At 39.6% G+C, this 22,734-nt stretch overlaps 3 protein-coding genes across 3 annotated transcripts in view; 2 read left to right on the top strand and 1 right to left on the bottom strand.

Annotated features, from left to right (window-relative positions):
• Positions 1-1,326: 1,326 nt before the first annotated feature.
• Positions 1,327-6,120, top strand: rhebl1 (Ras homolog, mTORC1 binding like 1). The gene is made up of 8 exons (XM_034585027.1): positions 1,327-1,775; positions 2,419-2,490; positions 2,606-2,673; positions 2,866-2,948; positions 3,258-3,314; positions 3,413-3,460; positions 4,307-4,388; positions 4,489-6,120. The coding sequence occupies exons 1-8, from the start codon at positions 1,724-1,726 to the stop codon at positions 4,579-4,581; spliced, it is 555 nt and encodes a 184-aa protein (XP_034440918.1). The 5' UTR covers positions 1,327-1,723; the 3' UTR covers positions 4,582-6,120.
• Positions 6,121-7,238: 1,118 nt separating this feature from the next.
• Positions 7,239-13,868, top strand: prkag1 (protein kinase, AMP-activated, gamma 1 non-catalytic subunit). The gene is made up of 14 exons (XM_034585025.1): positions 7,239-7,354; positions 8,057-8,108; positions 8,199-8,299; positions 8,908-8,989; positions 9,085-9,143; positions 9,336-9,381; positions 9,474-9,528; positions 10,254-10,380; positions 10,547-10,712; positions 10,815-10,852; positions 11,236-11,382; positions 11,838-11,937; positions 12,079-13,481; positions 13,513-13,868. The coding sequence occupies exons 1-13, from the start codon at positions 7,346-7,348 to the stop codon at positions 12,087-12,089; spliced, it is 993 nt and encodes a 330-aa protein (XP_034440916.1). The 5' UTR covers positions 7,239-7,345; the 3' UTR covers positions 12,090-13,481; positions 13,513-13,868.
• Positions 13,869-14,821: 953 nt separating this feature from the next.
• Positions 14,822-22,734, bottom strand: part of LOC117761295 (activin receptor type-1B-like) — a 9,383-nt gene continuing 1,470 nt past the window's right edge. The window contains exons 2-9 of the mRNA XM_034585041.1: positions 21,547-21,792; positions 20,900-21,166; positions 20,583-20,813; positions 20,322-20,489; positions 18,970-19,126; positions 18,728-18,852; positions 18,489-18,619; positions 14,822-18,023 (exon numbers count right to left, since the gene is read on the bottom strand). Of these exons, the coding sequence (XP_034440932.1) occupies positions 17,898-18,023; positions 18,489-18,619; positions 18,728-18,852; positions 18,970-19,126; positions 20,322-20,489; positions 20,583-20,813; positions 20,900-21,166; positions 21,547-21,792 (1,451 nt within the window). The 3' untranslated portion in view covers positions 14,822-17,897. The remainder of the gene's footprint in view (positions 18,024-18,488; positions 18,620-18,727; positions 18,853-18,969; positions 19,127-20,321; positions 20,490-20,582; positions 20,814-20,899; positions 21,167-21,546; positions 21,793-22,734) is intronic.

The following is a 22,734-nucleotide window of genomic DNA, read 5'->3' on the forward strand; positions in this document are numbered from 1 at the left end:
TGATGGGTTTCCAGGAATCAGTGGTGAACTGAGCACGTTTATTCAAGTACTGTATTTAAGTTACTGTACTTATGTTAAAGTATTTGAGTATTTTCATTGTATTCTTCCTAATACACCTGCTCCACTATACTTCAGGGGGAAATTACATTATAGCTGTGACTTTTAAGCATTTTAAACATTTTACATAATAAATATTAGACCATTTCAATTTTTTTTATGAACATATTTTATTGGATTTTCAGACAGCAGAGCAGTAAAGTGACACAAAATAATTCCAATATTAACACCCCTCCCCCAAAAAACCTTTGAGCCCCCTGTCCAAGAATGAGGTAATAAACAACAGTGTACAGTGTGTACAATATATATCACTAAGCAGTAATAGCATCACAGTAGCGTAAAAACAATGGCAATAGAAGAAAGACAAATAAATAAATACATAAATGTTCTCCAAATAAGTGAGTAAATTGGCAATGGATAAATGCATACAATTTAAAATGTAATTTAAAGAAAAACAGAAAAAGACAGTGTGTCCGTATGGGTCCTTGTCATGCATCTCAGAATGTCACATTCTGCACTTACCTTGCAAAGTTTGTCCCACCCAAGTATCCAATCTGTGGAAAAGGATGACATACTCTTGACAAAATTAATCAGGGGGGTACTTTATTTTACTTATGCAGGATTTTAATGCAGTACTTTTACTTGAGATTGAGACAACAGAACTGTGCAAAGTGTGTAGAGGTTCAGATTCACTTATATTATACAGTGACATGGTATCGTACATGTTGTACATCATTGTTGTATGTGATATATTAGTGTTGTCGGTCAGTATGTAGGACTATATGTAGTGTGTCAGTGTTTAGTCCCTGTCATAAACGTGTTTACATTTAAAAAAAAACTAATCTGAGATACATAAATGTGCTTGTACCACATAAATGTGCATAAGCAATATATTGATATATGATGGACCTTTGTTACATTGCTATTAATGAAATTCGAATTGTTATAATTATTGATATTGTTGTACTGCCCAGCCCTGTTGGCTAGTGCTGTATTTACATTGCATTAATATATTATTTTACTATTTTTTGTCTGAATGCTTCTTCCACTACACTGTCCTGGTTCCAGATATAATCAGTTGAGATTGTTCTGTTAGATTGAATCAGTCTGTTAATAATGCCTGATGGTGTATACAGGGAAGACTGTTTATATACAGTCTGTGGTTGTGAGGGTCAGTGCTGCACAGGGCCTGACACATGCTGTGGCTGCAGGAGCGCGCAAAGAGTGACCTCTACTGTACACACCAGCCAGAGTGCTCGTTCATGTCAGCCCTGACGTGCGCGCTGTTTTTACGACGGTGTGCTTACACAATGACAGTTTCCGTTAGCCTCACTCGCGAGTCCTGACCGCTCGCACTTCGCTTTTTTGTCGTTTCCAACTTTGGTCGAAACGCGAATTTCTGTTTTCCAAACTACCGATCGCAGTCGGTGGTTGGATTTTATACAGGAAGTGATCGGTTGTTGATATAAGTACAAGTTGTACGGTCTGTGGTTTAACTTTGAAGTTCCAGCTCGAGGCCCAGCGGAGAGCTCGAGCGGCAGCTCCGAAAAGTTTGTTGTTGTCACGTGACGCGAGACGAATGTGGCGATAAAAGTTTGTTTCGATAGTGAAACTAGGCGGCGTACTACGTTATTTTTTTTACCTTCTGACCACAGTTCTCACTGCGATGCCTCAACCAAAATATCGAAAGATTGCTGTAATAGGTTACAGGTCTGTAGGTGAGTACAGCACGCGAGCTCGTGCATAGCTAATGTTAGTGGGCTAGCTAACATGCTAATGTCCTGGCTTTGTTTTCCACCTGAGTGTATCCGACTCTCAGCAGTCAAGCTAGCTCACCTTTGTTCGTGTTTCTTTGTGTTACGTGTGTTTGCTGTGCTGACTACTAACATACACTAAGAGCAACCCTACGTCGCCATAGAACCGTGGCTATGTGCCGCTGGTTGTCACGTATTCGGTGTAAATAAAGTTAGCTCAGTCGTTGCTGGTCGAGTGCCAAGCGGTGAATGTCTCGAAACTACTAGTCCAACGTGTCAAAGATAACACATGTGTGATGATCAAAATGTAAGGGACATGGTCTATGGCCGTGTTTACTATTTACAAAGTCAATACCACGTTTTGACTGACATATCTGACCCCCTCACAGAGCCACATATTACTGTTCCTTAAAATCACATCTAATTAAATGTGACCTTTTTCTAAAGCTATTGGTAACACCCAACAAAAGCATCTGGTAAAGCTTGATTTGAAAAACATATGCCATGAACAATATAGCTGCTATTTCTGATCAAGTCACAGAAAATCAAATTAACAATTCATCAAGATAGCACAGAAACAGCAGTTATGTTTCTTTTCTTTGCACAGGAAAGTCATCTCTTACAATACAGTTTGTGGAAGGACAGTTTGTTGACTCCTATGACCCCACCATTGAAAACAGTAAGTAACATCATTGGCTAGATGTGGAATATTGAATCAAAGAAAGTTACAATTAATTTGGCTTAATGTCAAGAAATATAAAAAAATTAAAAAACCACCTCATCTCCTTTTCCAGCCTTTAACAAAATGGTCAGCGTGAATGGCCAAGAATTCAACCTTCAGCTGGTTGATACAGCCGGACAAGTAAGTTCATCTTCCACCATAACTGACTGAAGCAATGAACTTTTTGTTGCAAGTCAACACTTTTGATGTGTTCATTCCTATCATGTAATGTTAGGCACTGTTGTGACATGTACTCAGCTTGACATATTGTTTAGGCTGTGTTTGGTAACGTTCATACTCAATGGGATTATTATACCTCTCCTCTGTCTGTAGGATGAGTACTCAATTTTCCCACAGTCCCACTCTATGGACATCCATGGTTATGTCCTCGTCTATTCAGTGACTTCCATGAAAAGGTGAGGGGATGGTTGTGTTTTATTCATCTGTGTGAATAATGATACAGTTATAAGTTGTGATACACATATGATACACAAGTCTTAAAACACTTAACATTAGTTAGACAACACAAACTGTCCCTTACATTTGATTCTAGCTTTGTGTTTTAACACATACAGACCCAACTGTTCTCAATACATTCCTAAACAACAGATGTATAAAGGTGCTGTTGTATTCAACTCCAAATATGCTCAAGTGGGAGGTTCTTTTGGCCTTTGGCAGAGCATTATCTTAGTAAATATGTAAGTAATTTTATGTTGTCTGCTCAGTTTTGAAGTTGTCCAGGCTCTCCACGACAAGCTGCTAGACATGATTGGAAAGATTCAGTAAGTGTAGTTTTACCTTCATAATTCAGTGCTTCCAAATTTGTGTTTTATTTTTCCAAGTGATTTAATCTCAACTACAATTTTAATTTTCTTTTCAGAGTCCCAACTGTTCTTGTAGGGAACAAAAAAGATCTCCACATGGAAAGGTAATCATGATGAGGGAATGTCTTGTAATGAATGTGTTTGGATAACACAACACCGATAATAATGTCAGACATTATTCTTTTAAAGGTTCCGTGTCGTTGAAAGGGAGACTTCAATCTCATTTTATTATAAATCCGGTCTTTAATATAAAGCAAGTGTTGAACACACTAAATACTGGGAAAGTATGAAAATGTTCCATCCATTGAGAAATACACACAGGCCACATTGAGAAACTGTGCCATAAATGGGCCATCAAGACTTCTGTAAGTTCGAGATTCCATAACAATACAGTCATTGCCCTCAGCTGTGTCACTAGCATGGCTTGACTTAACCCATGGTCCAGCCTCGAAGGAGTTAAGTTTCTCAGTGTTCATCTAAAAACTTTTATAACTATATTTTTATTCAATCTTAGGTACCTCTGCCAAGGAGGCTATATTTTCCACCCTGTCTGTTTTTTTGTTTGTTGGTTTGTAAGCAAGGTTACGCAAAAACTACTTGACAGATTTCCATGATACGTAAGGGAGTAAGGGAAGAATCAATACAATTTTGGTGCGGGTGCAGACCGGGGCGAATCCAGAAATTATTTTTCACCTTCATAAACATTGTGGGATAGGGTGTTTTTCAACCATTTCCTTAGTTTCTCAGGAATAATTCATGAATCCTGATGAAATAAATTAGACACAATTTGGCTATTGATATTAATGACTGTGTCCAATTTGGTACATATACAAATCTGGATCAAGCGTATTTATATGTGGTTTCATAAGGAGACTGTTGGGAGCTTGGCAGAGGTTTGCACTCTACTGAGTCATTCTACTCAAGTATGGTTTCCGTTTCATTTTGACCAGGGTTATCAAACCAGAGGAGGGGAAGAAACTTGCTGATTCCTGGGGGGCTGCATTCATGGAGTCCTCAGCCAAGGAGAATGAGGTGATGATAGATATCTCCTTGAATATCTACTCATTGGTGCAGTCCACACAGTATTTCTGACGCACACTCGCATTATGCTGACAATGTTTTTGCACTACAGACTGCTGTGGAGCTTTTCAAGCGGATCATTTTGGAGATGGAGAAAGCTGATGGAAATTGTGCCCCAGAGGAGAGGAAGTGTGCTGTCATGTAAACGTGTATCCAGGACATCAGTAAGCTCATTCGCTGAAGACAGGAGGCACAACTTCACCGGCTTGCCAATCGTGACCTCACCGACACCAAGACACTGCAGTGGAACTTTTTCTGATCCGTTATGATACCAGATTGATTTACAGAGCAAGTGAAATTGCCCAGACAGTTGACAAACGAATCCCCACATGCTGTAACCACAGGGAGAAATTTGTACGGGCAAGAATATTCTGTTATAGACAAAGAGGCACCTTCAGTGAACACATTCTTGGCAAAATCTTGATTTTTGAGTTCAACAAAACAATAAGATTGTCCCAATTAAGCGCATCAAAATTTTGTCATGAATGTATGATGGTAATAACTAGTTGTAAATCTTATGTTTGAGACATCATTGGCCTATGTCTCATAACTAATTGAATTCTTAAGTTAATGTAAAAAAAAGTTACCTTTTCAGGACTGGTGTATTCAGCAGATCTTATTTTTGACCGATGGAGAGTCGCAGTTCACATTGCTTTAAATGTGGTGTTAAAAATGTACTATTTCTCACAAATGGTGGATTTTCTCGGACACCCCAAGTTAAGGTTCTAATAAGAAATGTCCCTGTTCTTCTCACGGTCATTTTTATCAACTCTTCTTCAGGTACCGCTCACCGATGAACTCTTGAACTGCGGAAGAATCTATTTGTATATTTAAAAGCAAACATTTTAAGCTCTTCTGCTAAGCATACATACATCCCACCTTGTTTCTTAGGATTAGATTGGAACAGATCTTTGGTATTTACCACTTGAGCCTTTTTATACCATATAAATAGAATCTTAGAAAATGGTTTGATACAATTGGTTATATCTTGAGTGATGCAGGTGTGCGCCCCCTTAAATACGATAAGTAGAACATATGCTTATAAACGCATTATAATATAATCATTGTTGAGCTGCAATTTAAAATTTAAAATTGCATTTTAACACTAAGACCAGGTAAAAGGCGACAACAGTGTTTGTGTAGTAATTTTTGAAGCTAAATATTTTTTGATTTGATGGTTCATGCTGGCTTCTTAAAACTTAGTCAGGGTGGCATGCATCCCATTTAATTCATATTGAGGACTTGCATGGAAACTGTCAAACACTTGGGGATCATGAAATGACTTGTTTTCTCTTAGCTCGTGTAGCCTTACGAAGACATGACGCAGACTGTGGATCTTGTTTTCCCCCACAATTGTCATGTCATACCTGTAGTGGGTAATTGTAACTTTTTATCAAGTGCTTTGCAGAGTAAGTAGTTAATTATGGATGATTGATGATGGTTGAACAGAAGCTGGTGATGCTGTGTCTTGTGCCTTACAGTTCTTCAAACTCCCTCACCTGCTTCCCTTTACGACTCAAGGTGCTCTTAAAGGTCTCCCCCCCCCCCCTTTTCTGTTAACTTGATACTATGGGTGCAGGTGGTGTTGTGTACCTGAACACCAATATTCCCCTGTGGGTCAATGTTGATTCAGAAATCTTGCTGTAAACAGTTTTGTATATAAATAAATCTGTTACTCATTTGCCATAGTGCTGCTTTATTAGCTATGATGGATAAATAGATAGATGGGCATCCAGCATCTCAAAACACACAGTACAAGAAAAGTGTGTTGATAGAGGTGGACAGTGCTAGATGAATATTAGTGCAGGAATAATAATACTACACATATTTGCAACGAATAGACCTCAAAAAAGGTAATAAAGCAAATTGCCAATTATTATATAAAAAAACATTAGACTTAAGTGAAGAAAACGGAACCTAAAACCAACATATTGTGCAAAGGGGCGGATATAGCTAGTAACACCTTTTATCTGCACATCCCCCAGTGTGGTTATATGTCGTTGTGCTGGAGCAGACATTACTGTACAGAGTGTATGAAAGGGGCATGGCTTGCTGGTTATCTTGAGTTAGCCCGAAATTGTGGTGCGGTGACACCATGTGTATTACGGCACCTACTGTAACTGTTGACTTGTAGCGGAGTTGTGCCGAGTTCCGCGTTCCCGTCGAGAAGTGCCTGCGCCTTGGGGGAGCGCGCACAGCTACAAGGGAAAAGAGGGAGCGACGCTACCAGACGTAAGGATCTCTATCAGCTACCAGCTGATCTTATGTGAGGGTTTAACACTGAGACTTTCTTACAAGTGCTGGACTTGTTAAATGCTAGTCTGTCGGCACCCCCCCCCCCCCCTTCTTAAGTTACACACTAATATTTCGGTCTGTTTTGACTCATTATTGAAAATTTCATACATCTAACACTCATCTAGTCGGAGAGAAGGGGAAGCAAATCTCAGCAATTAATCCAGTACACAACTGCCAAATAATGCACTCACAATACAACTATATTTCTAGGAATCAACAAACCAAATTGTTTTCTTTCTGCAGATAGAGTCATACCGACACTTAAATCAAAGTGTGACTGAAAACATCTCAGGCTTTATTTGATTGAGTTTGGGCAGTTTGGAACTCAGAAACATTGACTGATCAGACCAATCGCAAGGAAATGCTTCTTCAACCGAGTCTAATGAATCATTGGCGACATGATCAATAGGCCTCGGATCATTCATCATCATTAATAAACACCAACAAACGAGATTATATAGATTTTAAACATCACGTTGTCTCAGAGATCATTATGTCTGGCAGCGTCTGTCCCCTGTAGCTGTGCGCGCTCCCGCGAGGTGCAGGCACTTCTCTGCGGGCAGGCGGAAGTCGACACAACACCGGCTCCAGGAAGGTGAGACGGCGGGTGGAACATGGAGTGTGTAAGTTATTTAGCGAACCTCTGCGGGTATAACTCGGCGGTCATCTAACAAACACCCTCCACCCAGGTGGAGCAACACGAATTGCGTTAGCATGTTAGCGGCAGCAGCTAATGAGCTAACTAGTTCAGAAGCTAGCCTTGTTTGGCTGTAATGCTAATCCAACGTGAGGAGTATGTACATTTGTAACGTAAATACGGCTTCAGACCATTTACTAAGGCAAATAAAGCTGGATAAGAAGAGACCGTCTGCTACCTAACATCTCAGCAGTTGTACTGGCGCTAAAAGCACAGACGACACAAAGTCACCTCGACTGACTTATTAATGTCCCCTGTGACGTGAGCTAAAGCTAACATGTAGTTACCGTTAATACACTGGTTCTGTCCTTCAGTCCGGCTGCACTTAGCCACAACCTTGTCCACCGTGGTTCAGTTTGACAGCTACAGGCCATAATTCACTCCATTAGTGATGATGTTTAACAGAGGATACAACTAGCTGTAGCTACATGCTGTACTGAAGTGAGCAGCTGGCTGGTGTTGTTGACTTACGGTTCGTGAAGTGATGGTCGATGAAGCTCTGTGTATCAGTGTGTCTGTCCTGGGTGATAATGCAGTGGATCTGTTGTTAGCGAGATCTTGAAAATCAAAATGTATTTAAAGAGGCAGATGTCAGTTTTAATGACGTTTCTTTCTTTCTTTCTTTCAGATTTCAGTATCTACGGAGGATTTTGAGGGCAAAAAGGACCCAGTCATTGAGGGTAAGACACTGACATTAATCTCATGAGACCAAAGTGACAAACAGTGACATTTCAAATGGGCAAACAGTCATATGTCATGTATTCCTTCAGACCCAGAGCACAATGTCTACACCAGGTTCATGAAGTCTCACCGGTGTTATGACCTCGTACCTACCAGCTCCAAATTGGTTGTGTTCGACACATCGCTTCAGGTAAAACATCAACCAGTCTGACTAAGCTTTAATGTGATGGTGACACAGCTGTCCCCCCCCCCCCCCCCCCCCCCCTGTTTGCACTCGCCTCCCCTCTCCCCCATTTCTCTCTCATCCATTTTTCTCCGCTCACCCAACTGATAGAGGCGGACGGCTGCCCACATTGACTCTGCTTCTGTTGGATGTTTCTCCAAGTTAAAAGAGAGTTTTTTTCTCTCCACAGTGGCTGCTCATTGTGGCAGCTGTTGGGTTTCTCTAGAATATTGTTAAGTCTCAGCCTTACCATGTAAAGTTCCTCAAGATAATGCATGTTGTGATTTCAATTAAATTAACTTCAAAGCCTTTATTGTCATTGCTCAGTGCACGGTGAAATTTGGTGTCCCGGCCAGGGATACAAAAAGTAACATACAGACAAGTAGACATATTACAGACAGACCCAAATAATGATAAATAGATACTATAATAATAAATAGAATACAATAGCAATACATAGAATAAAATGTTAAAACAAATACAATTGAATTGAAAAACAAAAGCCTAAAAATAATGCAATCTATTTCTCATTAGCTAGGTAAAGACTGAATCCTCTGGTTTCATTATTGTTACAGGTGAAGAAGGCGTTCTTTGCACTTGTTTCTAATGGGGTAAGAGCAGCTCCTCTGTGGGACAGTAAGAAGCAGTGCTTTGTTGGTAAGTGTAATTTTCATTTGGCGCAACCTCACTCTTTTTTTTGAAGAATAAATTAAACAAAGGAATAATTAAATGTTTCTTATCTTCCTCTGCAGGTATGCTAACCATCACAGACTTCATTAATATTCTTCATCGCTATTACAAATCTCCATTGGTAAGATGCTTACAGTCCTTAAATGTAACATATTACAGCCTAAACTTAATTTGTCCTAAGTAGGGTTTTCACTCAGATATGTATATTGCTGAATGTGCCCTTGCTTTCTTTTCCCTTTGTATAAAGAGCTTATCTCGGCCTGTTTATTATTTCCTCTGGAGTCAAACCCCCTTTCTCTGTGTAATCTTTCAGGTTCAGATATATGAGTTGGAAGAACACAAAATCGAAACATGGAGAGGTGAGAATATTTAAGAAATATCCAATATCTTTCCTGTCATTTACACTGGTCATCCTGAAGGTAAACTTTATTGTTTGTTATGTTTATAACAGAGTTGTACCTTCAAGACTCTTTCAAGCCCTTGGTTAGCATTAACCCCAGTGCAAGGTGAGTGTTTTTCAGTGTTTTTTTTATTGCTTGGTTAGCAGTAATTCTTTCATGCATCAGCATTTTGTCTTTGTTGTTGTCACATGGCGTCTCTTGAATGCATGGTAGTTGCATCCTGGAACATAAAACCAGGGGGGCATCTGATGCTTAAGTCTGTGGCATTAAGTTGTTGTATTTTCAGCAGATTTTTTTTAAAGGTCTACTTTTCGGGATTTCCTTTTAAGAAAATAGACTCATTTAAAAGTAATCCCTCCTGATTTTGCTAGGCTCTCCCCTCTCTCTCTTGCTTGTTGAGCGAAGGAGGAACTTTGAATTGTGTGTTTATGCACAGCAACCTAGATCCTGTGTGGTTTACCTAAGCAGAGATGTCATCCACTGTCCCCGCCTTCAAAGTCTCAAAAGTCAACACCCATGGTTTTTATGTACACAAGTTATGTGGCTTATAAAACATCATTAAGTTATCAACACATAACACTTTCAGTTCCACTGGGTTTTTTTTGTCTAAAGTTGCTGGGGCAAGTGGCTGGATGAAGTTTTGTTTGTACCAACAACAGTGATTTTATGAATCCAAGTCTTAACCCACATGTAAAGTTATTACATTTCCTGCTGAGATACAAATATTAGAAATCCCCACCACAAACTCTATTCATTTTACTTTAATTGTATTTTATTCATCCTTAATAACTTAAATAACTTGGTTCTCTTTTAATTTCTCTTCATTACAGTTTGTATGATGCAGTATCGTCTCTGCTGAAGAACAAGATTCACAGATTGCCTGTCATCGATCCCCTGACAGGGAACACGCTCTACATTCTCACACACAAGAGGATTCTCAAGTTCCTGAAGCTTTTTGTGAGTCCCATCAGCTTCTCTCCTCACTGCTACCACATTCAATTGTAAAACTGTAAAACATCTGCCTGTGTTTTTCCAGCGGAACACTGCAGAAGTCTATACAGAGTTGAGGAAACGGCAACGTACAGTTTCATTCAATTGTTTATTTTCTTGTCACTGTTTCCAGATATCAGAGATGCCAAAACCCTCATTCTTGAGTCAAACCTTAGAGGATCTGAACATCGGAACCTTTAAGAACATAGCGGTGGTCCGTGCAGACACACCGCTGTACACGGCGCTGGGTATTTTTGTTGAGCAGCGAGTGTCAGCGCTCCCCGTTGTGGACGACAAAGGTGTGTGGGCTGCTTGAAATGACACCCTTGTCGTCTTGACATGAATGACCAGAGACCTCTTGAATTATACTTATGAACTGAGGTGCCGTCTCTCTCCTGCAGGTCGAGTTGTGGACATATACTCAAAATTTGACGTTATAGTAAGTTGTCATCTGTCTACTCGCTCTGTTATTCTACCATTTTCTCTCTCAAGCAAATAGGGGATTTTTTCCTGTTTTATTTCCTATATTAAGTAGAGCTGCAATTTCTTTTCCATTATTAGTTAATATGCTGATTATTTTACCTCAATTAACCCATTAATAATTTTATTAAACATAATATTTCCTTCAATGTCTTAGATCTTAGAAAAGTCTTAAGAAATTAATTGATTGTATTAGCCAAAAACATTTTTTCACATTTATGTACTTTTCTCTGAATTGCTGGAGGATTGATTGTATAAAAAAAAAAAATCTTAAACTTAATTTTTTTTAATGCCAATTTGAAAGGAGAGAGATTTTTAATTCAAGGGTGTGTGTTTCTACAGAACCTGGCAGCAGAGAAGACGTACAACAACCTGGATATAACAGTGACCAAAGCCTTGCAGCACCGCTCTCAGTACTTTGAAGGAGTTCTGACCTGCAACAGACACGAAACCCTGGAGGCCATCATCAACAGACTGGTGGATGCTGAGGTGAGGGTTGGATGTCAGTGTTTAAGTACTTGCTGCACCTGTAGCTGGTTTATTCCTTGTTGCATACGGCCTTTTTAACTGTCTCGAGTGTGAAGGAGCTTTAACAAATAAGGAAAAATGTCTGAAATGCTTGTCATCAAAAAGCACCTAAAAGTCAGCTGCTTTTATTCTATTTTGTGGTAAACATAGAAACCAACCTTAATGAAGTAAAAAGAATATTTTGTAGCAGAAGACCATAATGTGCATACATATATCCTTCATTGTGGTATTACTGCACAGAATGAATAAGCCTGAACTCTGCTCAGCTTTCTCCTGTTAATAAGCCACAAAGATCTCATGTGTGCGCAGGGATGTGTTCCTGTGCATCAGTTTCTCAACACATTCTTTTGGCAATAGTAGAAAATAGTTTTGCAGAGTTAAAAGTAACACAGATGGTCTTCTTCTGTGTCACTTAGGTGCACAGGCTTGTGGTGGTGGATGAACAGGAAGTGGTGAAGGGAATCGTCTCGCTCTCAGATATTCTCCAGGCACTTGTGCTGACTGATAGAGAGGAGGGTAAGTACAGTTGTGTTTGATATTTGGAGCAGATTTAGGAGCACATTAAAAGTAGAACATGAATTTAAGAAGCATTAAAAGCAGCGTAATCATCCACACATTTTCCCTAACATGACAAATTTTGGATTTTTCCGTCCTCAGGCACTGCTTGAGTTACGAACACAAGAAAAGGCTACACGGTTTCAGGAGGTCGGAGCAAAGCGAGAACAAGAGAAAGAGGGGAATTACGACAGAGGGTCCGAGCATCATCATCATCCATCTCCTCTAACTAGGTTTCCTGTATTCGCACCAAAATATCTGCCTCCATGCAAAAATTTGAAGTTCACCTAGTTTTAGCAACGCAGCAATATATAATTTTCGTCATACGCGACATTTCAGGAGCTCTTGTAAATTGAGCCTAATCCCAAGTCACCAGACGAGTGTGACAAGAAAGATGCGAAGCACAAGAATCCTCTGCCCCTCAGGAGGACGAGCATCATTCCCACATTTTTGGCTGTTGTTACTAATGATTTTGTTTTGATTGCAAAGGCATTCCTGATGATGATTAATAAGTTATTTCCAGATAAAATGAGCAATCATATATTAGCTAAAGGAAAACCTGATTTACCTGTATTGCCTTTTGTTGGCAGCATTCAATTACTATAATAATGATGCTGGAATTCAGATGCACATCGAGCCAATCGAAGGGTCATTTTCAACACTGTGTAACTTTCCATGTTCTTAGACAACACCACACACTAAAACCTTTGTTTGTTCTTTGTATGTTTAAGAACTATGATGTTATGATCTAGATTATCCATATCCTGTTAGTTTCATTATTTAAATACAGGTGGAGGATCGAGCTGTCGGCCTTCTTTTTTTAACTTGAACAACCACCTTCTTCCAATTTGCAAAAACATATTGAGAGATATAGTTACAAAAGTATTTACAGCATCTGTATGTGTTCAGCCACATACTTTCCACATACTACCCTTTCAAGACGATTGAAAAATGATTTAAAGTAATTTGTTATTCAAACACTAGGAACAACATGGAGATTATCAGTGTCTGTAAATAGTCCAAATAATTTACTTTCTTATGGTTTTACTTATTTTAAATATGAGTAGATTTTGACAGATTTCAGCATCAGGATGTTTCCCTACAACTCGCTCTGGATAAATTTAAAGTTAAATCAATTGAAATGCATTTATGTCAACTACGAAATTAAGGTCCCATCGTTACCAGTGTGAGAAGAATCAAAGGGTTTTGCTTTTAATCTGTTTTCAGACAGCAAAGAGCAAACCTGGAAACAGCACTTTAGACTCACAAGTCAGCCTCGTTGGTGAAGTCTAGAACAACATTGATTAAGCTGTTATAAAGACAAGCATTAATCGGAGTCTATTCTCTGTACAACCGCTGAATATTTATGGGTTCTATGTTTTGCCATTTTTTCTGTTGTCACATGTAACTAAATGTACATGGATTGTACATTTTACTTTAGACGTTTTTTCCCCTGCAGGTTTTGGTAGCTACTCTTTTGGGGTGTGGCATTATTAAACTTAAAGGTATTTGTTTATTGCTTCCCATCTGCGAAAGGTTTTGAAAATGTGGTCCATCACTTAAGACTAGTGGTCAAATTAACAATTTCTGGTTTGTTTATTTTCTGATTCATAAGTTTGTGGAGTGTTAATGTTGATGTCAGAGCTTCTGATGTTAGGTTTATCAGTTCATTGTGTCTAGGCAAGGAATAATTTGATCCAAAATCACTAAATACCAGCATTTCCTTTACAGTTTCAAACAATAATAGGCCAATCACACACTTTGTTTTGGTATACATGAAATAGAATGTGTTCAACTGTATGTAAATGCACAGTTTTTTTGTACTAATCTGCATTGAGATTATAATTTAAAGGAAGAGCAATAAAGGTTCTTTGGAGTTTGTGGTAAATTGTTAATTTTGGGTGTGTCTTGTGCTGAATATCAAACATAACTGCATTGAAATACATTTATTAACAGCTTTAAAAGATGAAATGCAGAGTTATTAACAAATGGTTGACTCAATACCATCCACTAGATATGGAGCAACATAAGCATTCATTGACATTCCTGTTTCTGGCTTCCTTTATGTCCAACTCCTGAGGGAAATGTTAGTCACTTAGATGCTATATGCTCCATGATCATCACCAGCAAATCACTTACTTGGTCTGTTTGGTATTGGACAGGAAGCACACAGTACTGTATGTAAAGATGGACAGCATGGCTGCCCCCCAAAAGTGAAGCCAAAGCATCTTGATCGCCCCCTGGTGGCTGGCTGCAGTATGCTTTGTCCATGTTAGTCCATCTTTTTCTCAAAGATGGTTTCTGTCATTTTAGTTTTATCACACTGATGTTGGTACAAGAGTTTATTTTTCCTACAAGTTTGGTTTTAATTGGATATTTGATGCTATAAAAATGGGATGAAACATAATGATTGACAGCTGAGACTGACTTGTGATTGGTTGAGCTTGTGTATCGGTCGGACCTTGCTACTGTGACTCCATCCACCGATCACTTGGAGTCTGGCTCCAAATGCGTTTGTATTTAGGATAGTTCTGAATAGAGAGAGGAATATATATACAATATATAGTCTATAGTAGTACATAATATTTACAAACACTATGGTGGGAGTTGACCAATTCATTTAAGCTGTGGGCAGAAAACCAAAACAATGAGCAAAAAGGTGCTAAAATGCTCCTTAGAGTTGAGGGGAGTTGCAGAGTTGTGAGAGTTCATCACTACAAGAAACCATTTTCTTTAACTATAAGTGTGAACCTCTCCTAGTGTAAAATATTTCTTATAGCTGCTTTACCTCTTTTTCAGTGCAAGGTAGATGACAGAGATTAAATAAAAGAGAAAAACACACAACATAGGAAAACCAATGTATTTATTACTCTATATTAGAAGATACATGATTGAAGTCCTGAAGGGGTTTGTACATGGATACAATTGTCTCTTTGCTATAACTGGACAGAGACCTGGAAGTTAACACAATTTGTGGTTTAATACCCAATTTCTTAAACTCACATCCCACTACTGGAGCAAGGTGTCAAAACCTTAAATACACTATGCAGTTTAATTTTTTTTAACATTGTAAGGCAAATACAATTTGACAAACATACCTGTTTAGTGTATATGGATGACATTCAACCACATAAACTGCAGAGCTTCCCAGTGTGTCCAGCCAAAAACAACAGCATTGAGTGCAGTCTGTCTCTTCTTACTCACATCCCCTTAGACTTTAACAATATAGTAAAGGTGAGCGAGGGGATCTAAATGATTAAGTACTGGTCAAACACATTGGAGACAGTGTTGAGTCATTTCAGTAGTATTTAGTTTCTTCTCCCAGAGATTCCAAAGAAAAGTCTGATTCTCTCCGGAGTGTACTGCAACCGACTGCCGTGGTTTGTGTAAACATTCTCGTTTTCAGTGGCGCGATCTTAAATCAACACTGAAGTCCGAGAGCAGAGATGATTCTGAGAATAATTTGGTTTTAATGCTGTGAGGTCAGTAGTAGTGCACATCGTGGCCTTTCAGGTTTTCATAGAGGGACTCACAGCCTACACACACAAATAACATGGGACAGACTATTCACACAAACAGTACCTGTTGCATTTGCATACAACTAAAAGACAAAAGTGCATCTCTTTCCTGAAAACAAAAAACTGTAGATGGATTTCTGACAACGTTAGCACAAAGGAAACAGATCACATACAGTTCGCACATTGGGGAGGTAATGCATGATGAACAAAAAGGAACCGCAGGGGGGGAACGGTGATTCAAAAATCAAATATTCCTCTGCTTTATCAGAGAGCTACAAAATAAAAGGTCAACAAAAGCAGTGTTTGACAAGTATACAGTAATGTTACTTCAGAGGTCAGAAAGTAGACTGTTACGTGATTCTTTTTGAAACAGAAGTCTTTGATTTTCTTCCCACCAACCAAAAAGCTGGTATAAGAGATTCAACCATCTAAAACATGCCCTAAGTATCAATCAAATATATATATACACAAGTATCACCTGAAAAAGCTAGTTAATGTGCAGTAGTTATACTTGGCCAGGGTAAATGAGCCCCGAGGGCAAAAGAACACTGGTCATGCTTTGACAATATGAAATAAAACAAAACTATTACTCAGATTCCTGGAGTTAGTGTTAAAAGTGAATAAAAACAATACAATACCACCTTGCATTTAATGTACAGTGTAAATAGTATTGGCAGCTGCAAAGGTTTATCTGTGTATACCAGCTTATCTGAGGGACTGGAGCCAGTGTACACACTCATGGCAGGTTACGCTCTGTGGGTTCACTGAGAGAGAGACAGCAGCTGCTTTCAGAATAGGACACCATCATATAAACAGACTACATATACCACTGTGCAACATGCTGCATGTAGTGTTTTGCATTAGTAGTGTCCAGATCTGAAGCCAGCGAGTGAGTCAACTGAGAAGTTCAAGGACATGAAACCTACAGTATCAGATGACCGGCAGCTGTCACTCAACAAGTCAAATCCTCCATCCTAGAAAAATGCATTATTATTTAACAAACCCTATATGGGTATATTTATGAAGCTATTTTTAAACTGAAAAAATCTTTGATTGATGAAGACAACCTGAGGATTACAACAGTTTATGGGAAAGGCTAAATCATGCTTTGCAAGGTGCCCTTATGCCCGGGCCGCACTGGGTACATGTGCACGTCACGCTGATCTGCTGCTTCTTGCAAATGTGACTGCTGCGGAGCTGCTACATGAATTTTCTGGTATGACTTTTCTGGTATGACTTCTGTATTTCCTTGAATAAAAGTAGCCTATGTACTCAACTTAATACCAGGACTCTACGGTATGAAACCGTGCATCTTCTGCTCCGGAAATATTTCACAACAATCTTGTTAAAACAGATGAAAGGATTCAGTACTTTACTTTGGTAAAGGATCTGTTGCAAAAAATGTACGTTTGCAACACATTTGACAGATATAGAAATTAAAACTGGTGAAAGATAACTTTCGCTCTCTATTTAGCTGTGAATCGTGCGCGCCCCACCTGGTGAAAATAGCTGAGACCCCGCCTCTCTGAAAGAGAGGGCTCACATGTGTGAAATGCACCTGAGATGCGTGGCTCACACAGGCAGTGTGACCACTCTAACCTGATAACATGGGCATCGAGATGAATAGTGAGACATTCTGCGATCCACACGTGTCCAGTGCAGCCCGGCCGTAATGCTCCAGTGAAAGTTTGGAACACCTTGCTGAAAGTCAACTTACACAAACTGTCTCAACTGCACATGATAACATGGTAATCTGCGCTGAACTAAATGACAATACTGCAGCAGAACCAGATGGATTATTCTCTAATGATTTATAAGCCGTTTGACATGTGCCTGTGTGCTGTAGCCCCGGCCACAGTTGCCTCACAAACACCCATATATATTAGATCTAGTCACTTAAATCACAGAATAGGTAAAAAATAAGTTAAAACACCCCTAACCCTCCAAGCCTGTCCCCTTACAAGGACAATAAAAGTGAATTTTGATCGTCGACTATCAAGCATAATGGATCAGCAACTTATTTTTACAATGTTAACTGGTTAATTACATGTCCTGCTATTGATTGCATACAATTAATTACACAGGAAACCCAAGGATCCTTGTTAGTATGGAGTGTAGAGAGGAACAGAAAGGTTCAGGTAGGGCAGCAGTAGCTGTGGACAAGACAGGAAAGGTGTTCTCGGTAGTTTGGCTGGGTAAGCGAGGTAGGGTTTGTCAGAAATCAAGTGGCTTCAAAACTGGCAGGAGTGTCTATGGACAAATATTTTACAAAGTGCCACTCTCCATCACGTTCTCTTACTTTGTGCGTTCTTCGGAGAAGGGCCCGGAGCCTTCGTCTCACTGTCCTACAGTCTGGAGCCAGGCCCCGCTCAGTGCTCCTCCTCAGTGCTCTGCTGACTCCACTTAGACTTTAATGTCCTCTTGAATGCTGAGCTGGGACAGCGTCTTTTTCACTCGCAAGGCTGTCAGGCGGGCAGCTCCATTCGCATACCAACACTCCCTCATGATCTTACCCATGACCCGCAAAGCCTGGAACAACAGGAGGAGGAGAGGGAACAAGGAATTACGATTATAAAATGAGTTAAGTTAATGATTTGAATTTAGCACACATACAGTATTTCACATGGCTTTAATAGATATATTTAGTTTTTCAACCAGTTTATAATAACACTGAACTCACCACAATAACTGTTCAGATTTAGAAATACCACATACCAAATAGAAACAGTGCTACAAACAAGTTTTAAAAAATCAGTTTATACATAAAACAACAACATTAGAAAACAATCTTTATTCATCTGTTTTAAATTATTATGGTCAGGACAGCTCTTCTAAATGGTTGATGTAAACTTTGCCATTAGCCATGGGACTAATGGCCAAAACTAGGACAACAAGGACAAGGACAAGCGCCAGGTTATATTAAACTAGAATTTCTCTCTGCAAACAGTGCATATATTCATTTTTAGTTTTAATCTATTAGCTGCTCTGCCATACCTCATAGCTCTGCCACCAATTTGGGATGTTGGGTCGTAGCTTTTGGTCACACGCCACTTTCCTCATCTCCTCTATGGACGGATCAGAAGGTACCAGGTCATAGTAGGGCAGCTGGTACTCTTCATGGATCCCTGGTAACACAGATCAGTGTTGAGTTCAGAACAGTGCTGTGATCTCAGCTTATAACGCTAACAAAGAAAACCACAACACAGCGGGAGTGAAAACAAAAAGAATCTGACCTCCACTGTTACAGCGACGGGAAATCTCCCAGTAGACGAGCCCCAAGGCGTAGATGTCGGCACATTTGAACGAGTCAAAGTGTCTCATGTTGATAGTCTCATCCAGAACCTCGGGAGCCATGTACCTGTGAGACATAAAAACAATCCCACACTGTAGTGATGTACAGAGTGAGAGAATATTCTAGGAAAGGGGTCAGAGATGTGAGTGAGAGAGGAAGACTCAGCGATAAGTGGACACAGACCTCTTGGTGCCCACCCTTTGATTGGGGGCGATGTCAATAGTGTCATTGGCAGAGTCATGACGGACGGCCAGTCCCAGGTCAGCAATAGCACAGGTGCAGTTCTTCTTCACGAGGATGTTCTTGGACTTCAGATCTCTGTGGGCGATGCCTGGCTTTCCTATCAAGACACAAATGTACAACATAATATTCTTACTTCTGTATCCAATTCAATTTTTATAAACATATAATGGTCAATTATATACTTATTTACTAAAAATGAAAACTGAAAACTACAACACGATTAATAATATTCTTATTTGGGCATCAGCTTGGTTAATAAAAATAGAAAAGAAAAGAGAAGTCCTCAACTGCACTTTTCTTTTCCATTACAGGCAGTTAATCTGACTCAGGAGTGAACTGCTTAGAAAGATAATCAGTTAATTATATACTGTGCGTGACTTTTCATCAGATGGCAATTTCTGTTTCAACATTAAATGCTGTGTGAAGGGACACGTGTCTGTGACTGGGGCAGCAGCTAAAAATAATGAAAACGTGACATATGACATGAGACCACAAACACATGCACTTGCCCATACTAAATATATAAAGTCTATGGTTGGAAAACAATTCAGAGCATTTAGAAACGTAGTACAGTTCATCACACTGGATGTCCTCTGCTGCTTGTTGACAGGTTTATTATCTATTTAATTCCTCTTGTTGCTGTGTGAGACACGTTAGACATACAGCAATTCTTAAAATCCTCTAAGTTTCTTCTTTAAATTTAAGAGATATATTACAAACCTCTTTGTAAATAACAATATAACTACACAATTAGTGAATTTCTTCAGGCTGTTGTGACACATTCTGTCTGATTACTCAATCCAGTTACATCAGAGGTGTTGTTTCTCTCTGTGGGTGGGGAGGCAAAGTACGAATACGTGTTTCAAAATCGGAAATTCACAGAACCAGCACTGAAAGTAGTGAAAAACCCTGGTTGATATAAGCATGTATCAGTTAATTTCTCATTTAAAAAAAGCCACATCCTGTCTTGCCTCCTGCCTGCTCTACTTATGCATCACACCTCAACTGAATGTTCAAGACATTTTCCTGTTGACGTAAACACATCTGACCTGGAAAACCTCCTGCTGCTTTCTTCATATGTGAAAGGGAACTTGAAAGTTTTATGTCTGATAAAAACTTTTGTGATTAATACTCATCAATCCAGAAACTAAGGCATGTATGAATGTGATAGACATTGTGTTTTAGCTTCTATGTCAAAGTGTCACTATTCAAACCATCATGTTGATTAAAGGTGGAAGCCAGTACAAATGAAGTAATGCCTGAATACAAACACATGAATATACACACACTACCTTGCGTTCCAAGTATCTCCATGTGCAGATGTGCGAGGCCGCTGGCAGCTGAGAGTGCCAGTTTGATCATTCCTTCAGTAGTGACAGAGTAGCGGTTTAGGTAGTCAAACAGGGAGCCGTGCTCATGGTAGTCTGACACTAGCCACAGCTGGGTCCATGTGCCATTATCTGAGACAAGAATATCAAAATAGTTGAGAATTAATAATTAAAACACAAATATCAGAACCTCAAGTAGTAAATTATTCTAGTAAAGGTGCTCACCTTTATTGTCAGCAGCTATAAAGCCCAGAATGTTCTCATGACGGAGCATGATGGTCTGATAGATCTCAGCCTCACGGAACCAGGAGCGCTCTTCTCTGGATGAGAAGATCTTCACTGCCACATCGCCACCCCTCCAACGTCCTCGCCACACCTCTCCAAAACGCCCCTTTCCAATGATCTCCTGCAGGACGATAGTTCTGGCCACGGTCCGCTGGACAAACAGAGGCAGACCTGCTCGGAAAAGATGAGAATGGAAACTAGTGTAAACTACAACATGAGTACTGACCAACAAATTTATTATCAGACTGTCACCTGACCTGAGCCTGAACCAGACGTGGAGAGATCGTAAATGAGGTCCTGCAGGGTCCTGTCTTTGGCCATGTACAGGTGGTCACAGGAGGGGTCCTCCATCTCCAGCCTCTGCCTGTGGTTGTAGGCCCTCTGGTGGTACTGATACAGGAACAAGCCCACCAACAGCAGCAGACACAGCAGGAACAGCGGCCCTGCAATCACAGCGACTAGTTCCACCAGCCCCCATGTTCCACCAGGGCCGTAGCCGCCCTCTACTCCTGACGGTGTGGTCACTGAAAGGGTAACAGTGGAATACCATATATTGACATTATCCAGTACACACAGAGGACTGACTACTTTCACCGACATGAACTGCTTCATGTTCTGAACATTGATTATTTCCAGTTATTTTACAAAGAAATACTCAATTCTCAACAATGAAAGACTTTTACTATGAAAAGCAGCAACAAAGAAGTGTTCAAATTACATTAATAGGATTCTAATACTGTTAAAACATCTGCTTATTCTCTCTCTCTTGATCTCATACTCATACTATTCAGATGTTTGTTTTTGTGTCGCTTGCAGCATGTTTTGTGTGATATGTTACATGTACGATACTCATGGTTATTGATTTATCTGCTGTCTACGCCGTGTGACATTTCATGGCTCTCACCTGAGGGTACTTTGAGGTCGATGCTGTTGCAGTAGTCAGTGTAGCAGCAGTGGATGTTGAGCAAGCCCTCCGCACCGAGGCAGTAGAAGGGCTGTCCAGGGGGCACCAGCTTGTCCCGAGTGATGCAGATACGTATGTGCTGCTCTAGGCCGTCAATGAAGGAGGTGGAAGCCATACAGGCTCCATCGGTCTCACAATGGAAGCCGGTCCTCTGACACTGGGCAGTGGTGCAGTTACACCAAAGAGCTGCAAAGACAGACGGGCAGAAGAAACCGCACAGTGTGAAAAAACATTATTTTCCCGACTGAACTTTGATCTAAAAGCACTTCAAGAAAAGCTATTAGTTATTCTGTCCCGCTGTAGTTGATCTGTCTTTGTATTGCTTTAACCATGATAATAATAATAATAATAATAATAATAATAATAATAATAATAATAATAATAATATATATGAATTGTTACAAAACATTAACAGTCAGTCAGCCAATTGTATTTACAAAGCACTGTGTTTACAAAATACAAATCAAAGCTGTGACTAATGACAATGAATGTTGAATGAATGACATATAATAATTTGGATAATATATATATGGATATTTTTGTACATAGTATACTGTGACTATTAGTATGTAATATAGATTTTGGACACAGTATCAGTGTTCATGATACAATCAAAAGCAAAAGAAGAAATGACCAGCTGTGAGTCATCGGACAAAACAAGAGACTGAGACATCCTGTGTGGAATTTAGTCAAGTTATTAAGACACAAACATGATGTGACATTACAGTAATGGTGTAACATGTTTTGTGGTAACTGACTTACACAACGCCAACACCTACTTGGCAGACGCTGGTGGTCAAAAAGAAACCACAGAAGAAAGAAGGAAAATCAATGCTGACTAAACATGAATGAGCCTGACATTTCAGACTTTCCACTGCTATAAATATCACAGCTTTAATACACGTTGGGCTGATTGTTTTAAAACCACATCACTAGAGAAGAAATGGGAATTGAAATTCACAAAATAGACAACAAAGGACAAAAAGGCAAAAAAGTGTGAACCGCAGGAAGCTTAAACACTATGTCGTTTAGAAGCTTAAACACTATGTCATTTTTTACAGCCAAAATGAAGCAGGATTTGTGTTGACAGCCCAGGATTTATTTAAAAACGTCTGTTTCTGTTGTCAA

Source organism: Hippoglossus hippoglossus, chromosome 5 (assembly GCF_009819705.1).
Source record: "Hippoglossus hippoglossus isolate fHipHip1 chromosome 5, fHipHip1.pri, whole genome shotgun sequence".
Classification (NCBI taxonomy): Eukaryota; Metazoa; Chordata; class Actinopteri; order Pleuronectiformes; family Pleuronectidae; genus Hippoglossus; species Hippoglossus hippoglossus.

Bases quoted from the DNA above. Each gene is read 5' to 3' on its own strand.
- prkag1 (XM_034585025.1), top strand. The intron at 9,529-10,253 runs GTGAGTGTTTTT...TCTTCATTACAG, and splicing joins AGCATTAACCCCAGTGCAAG to TTTGTATGATGCAGTATCGT. The intron at 10,713-10,814 runs GTGTGTGGGCTG...TCTCTCCTGCAG, and splicing joins CCCCGTTGTGGACGACAAAG to GTCGAGTTGTGGACATATAC.
- rhebl1 (XM_034585027.1), top strand. From the start codon at position 1,724: ATGCCTCAACCAAAATATCGAAAGATTGCTGTAATAGGTTACAGGTCT. The intron at 1,776-2,418 runs GTGAGTACAGCA...TTCTTTGCACAG, and splicing joins AATAGGTTACAGGTCTGTAG to GAAAGTCATCTCTTACAATA. The intron at 4,389-4,488 runs GTGATGATAGAT...TTTGCACTACAG, and splicing joins CCTCAGCCAAGGAGAATGAG to ACTGCTGTGGAGCTTTTCAA.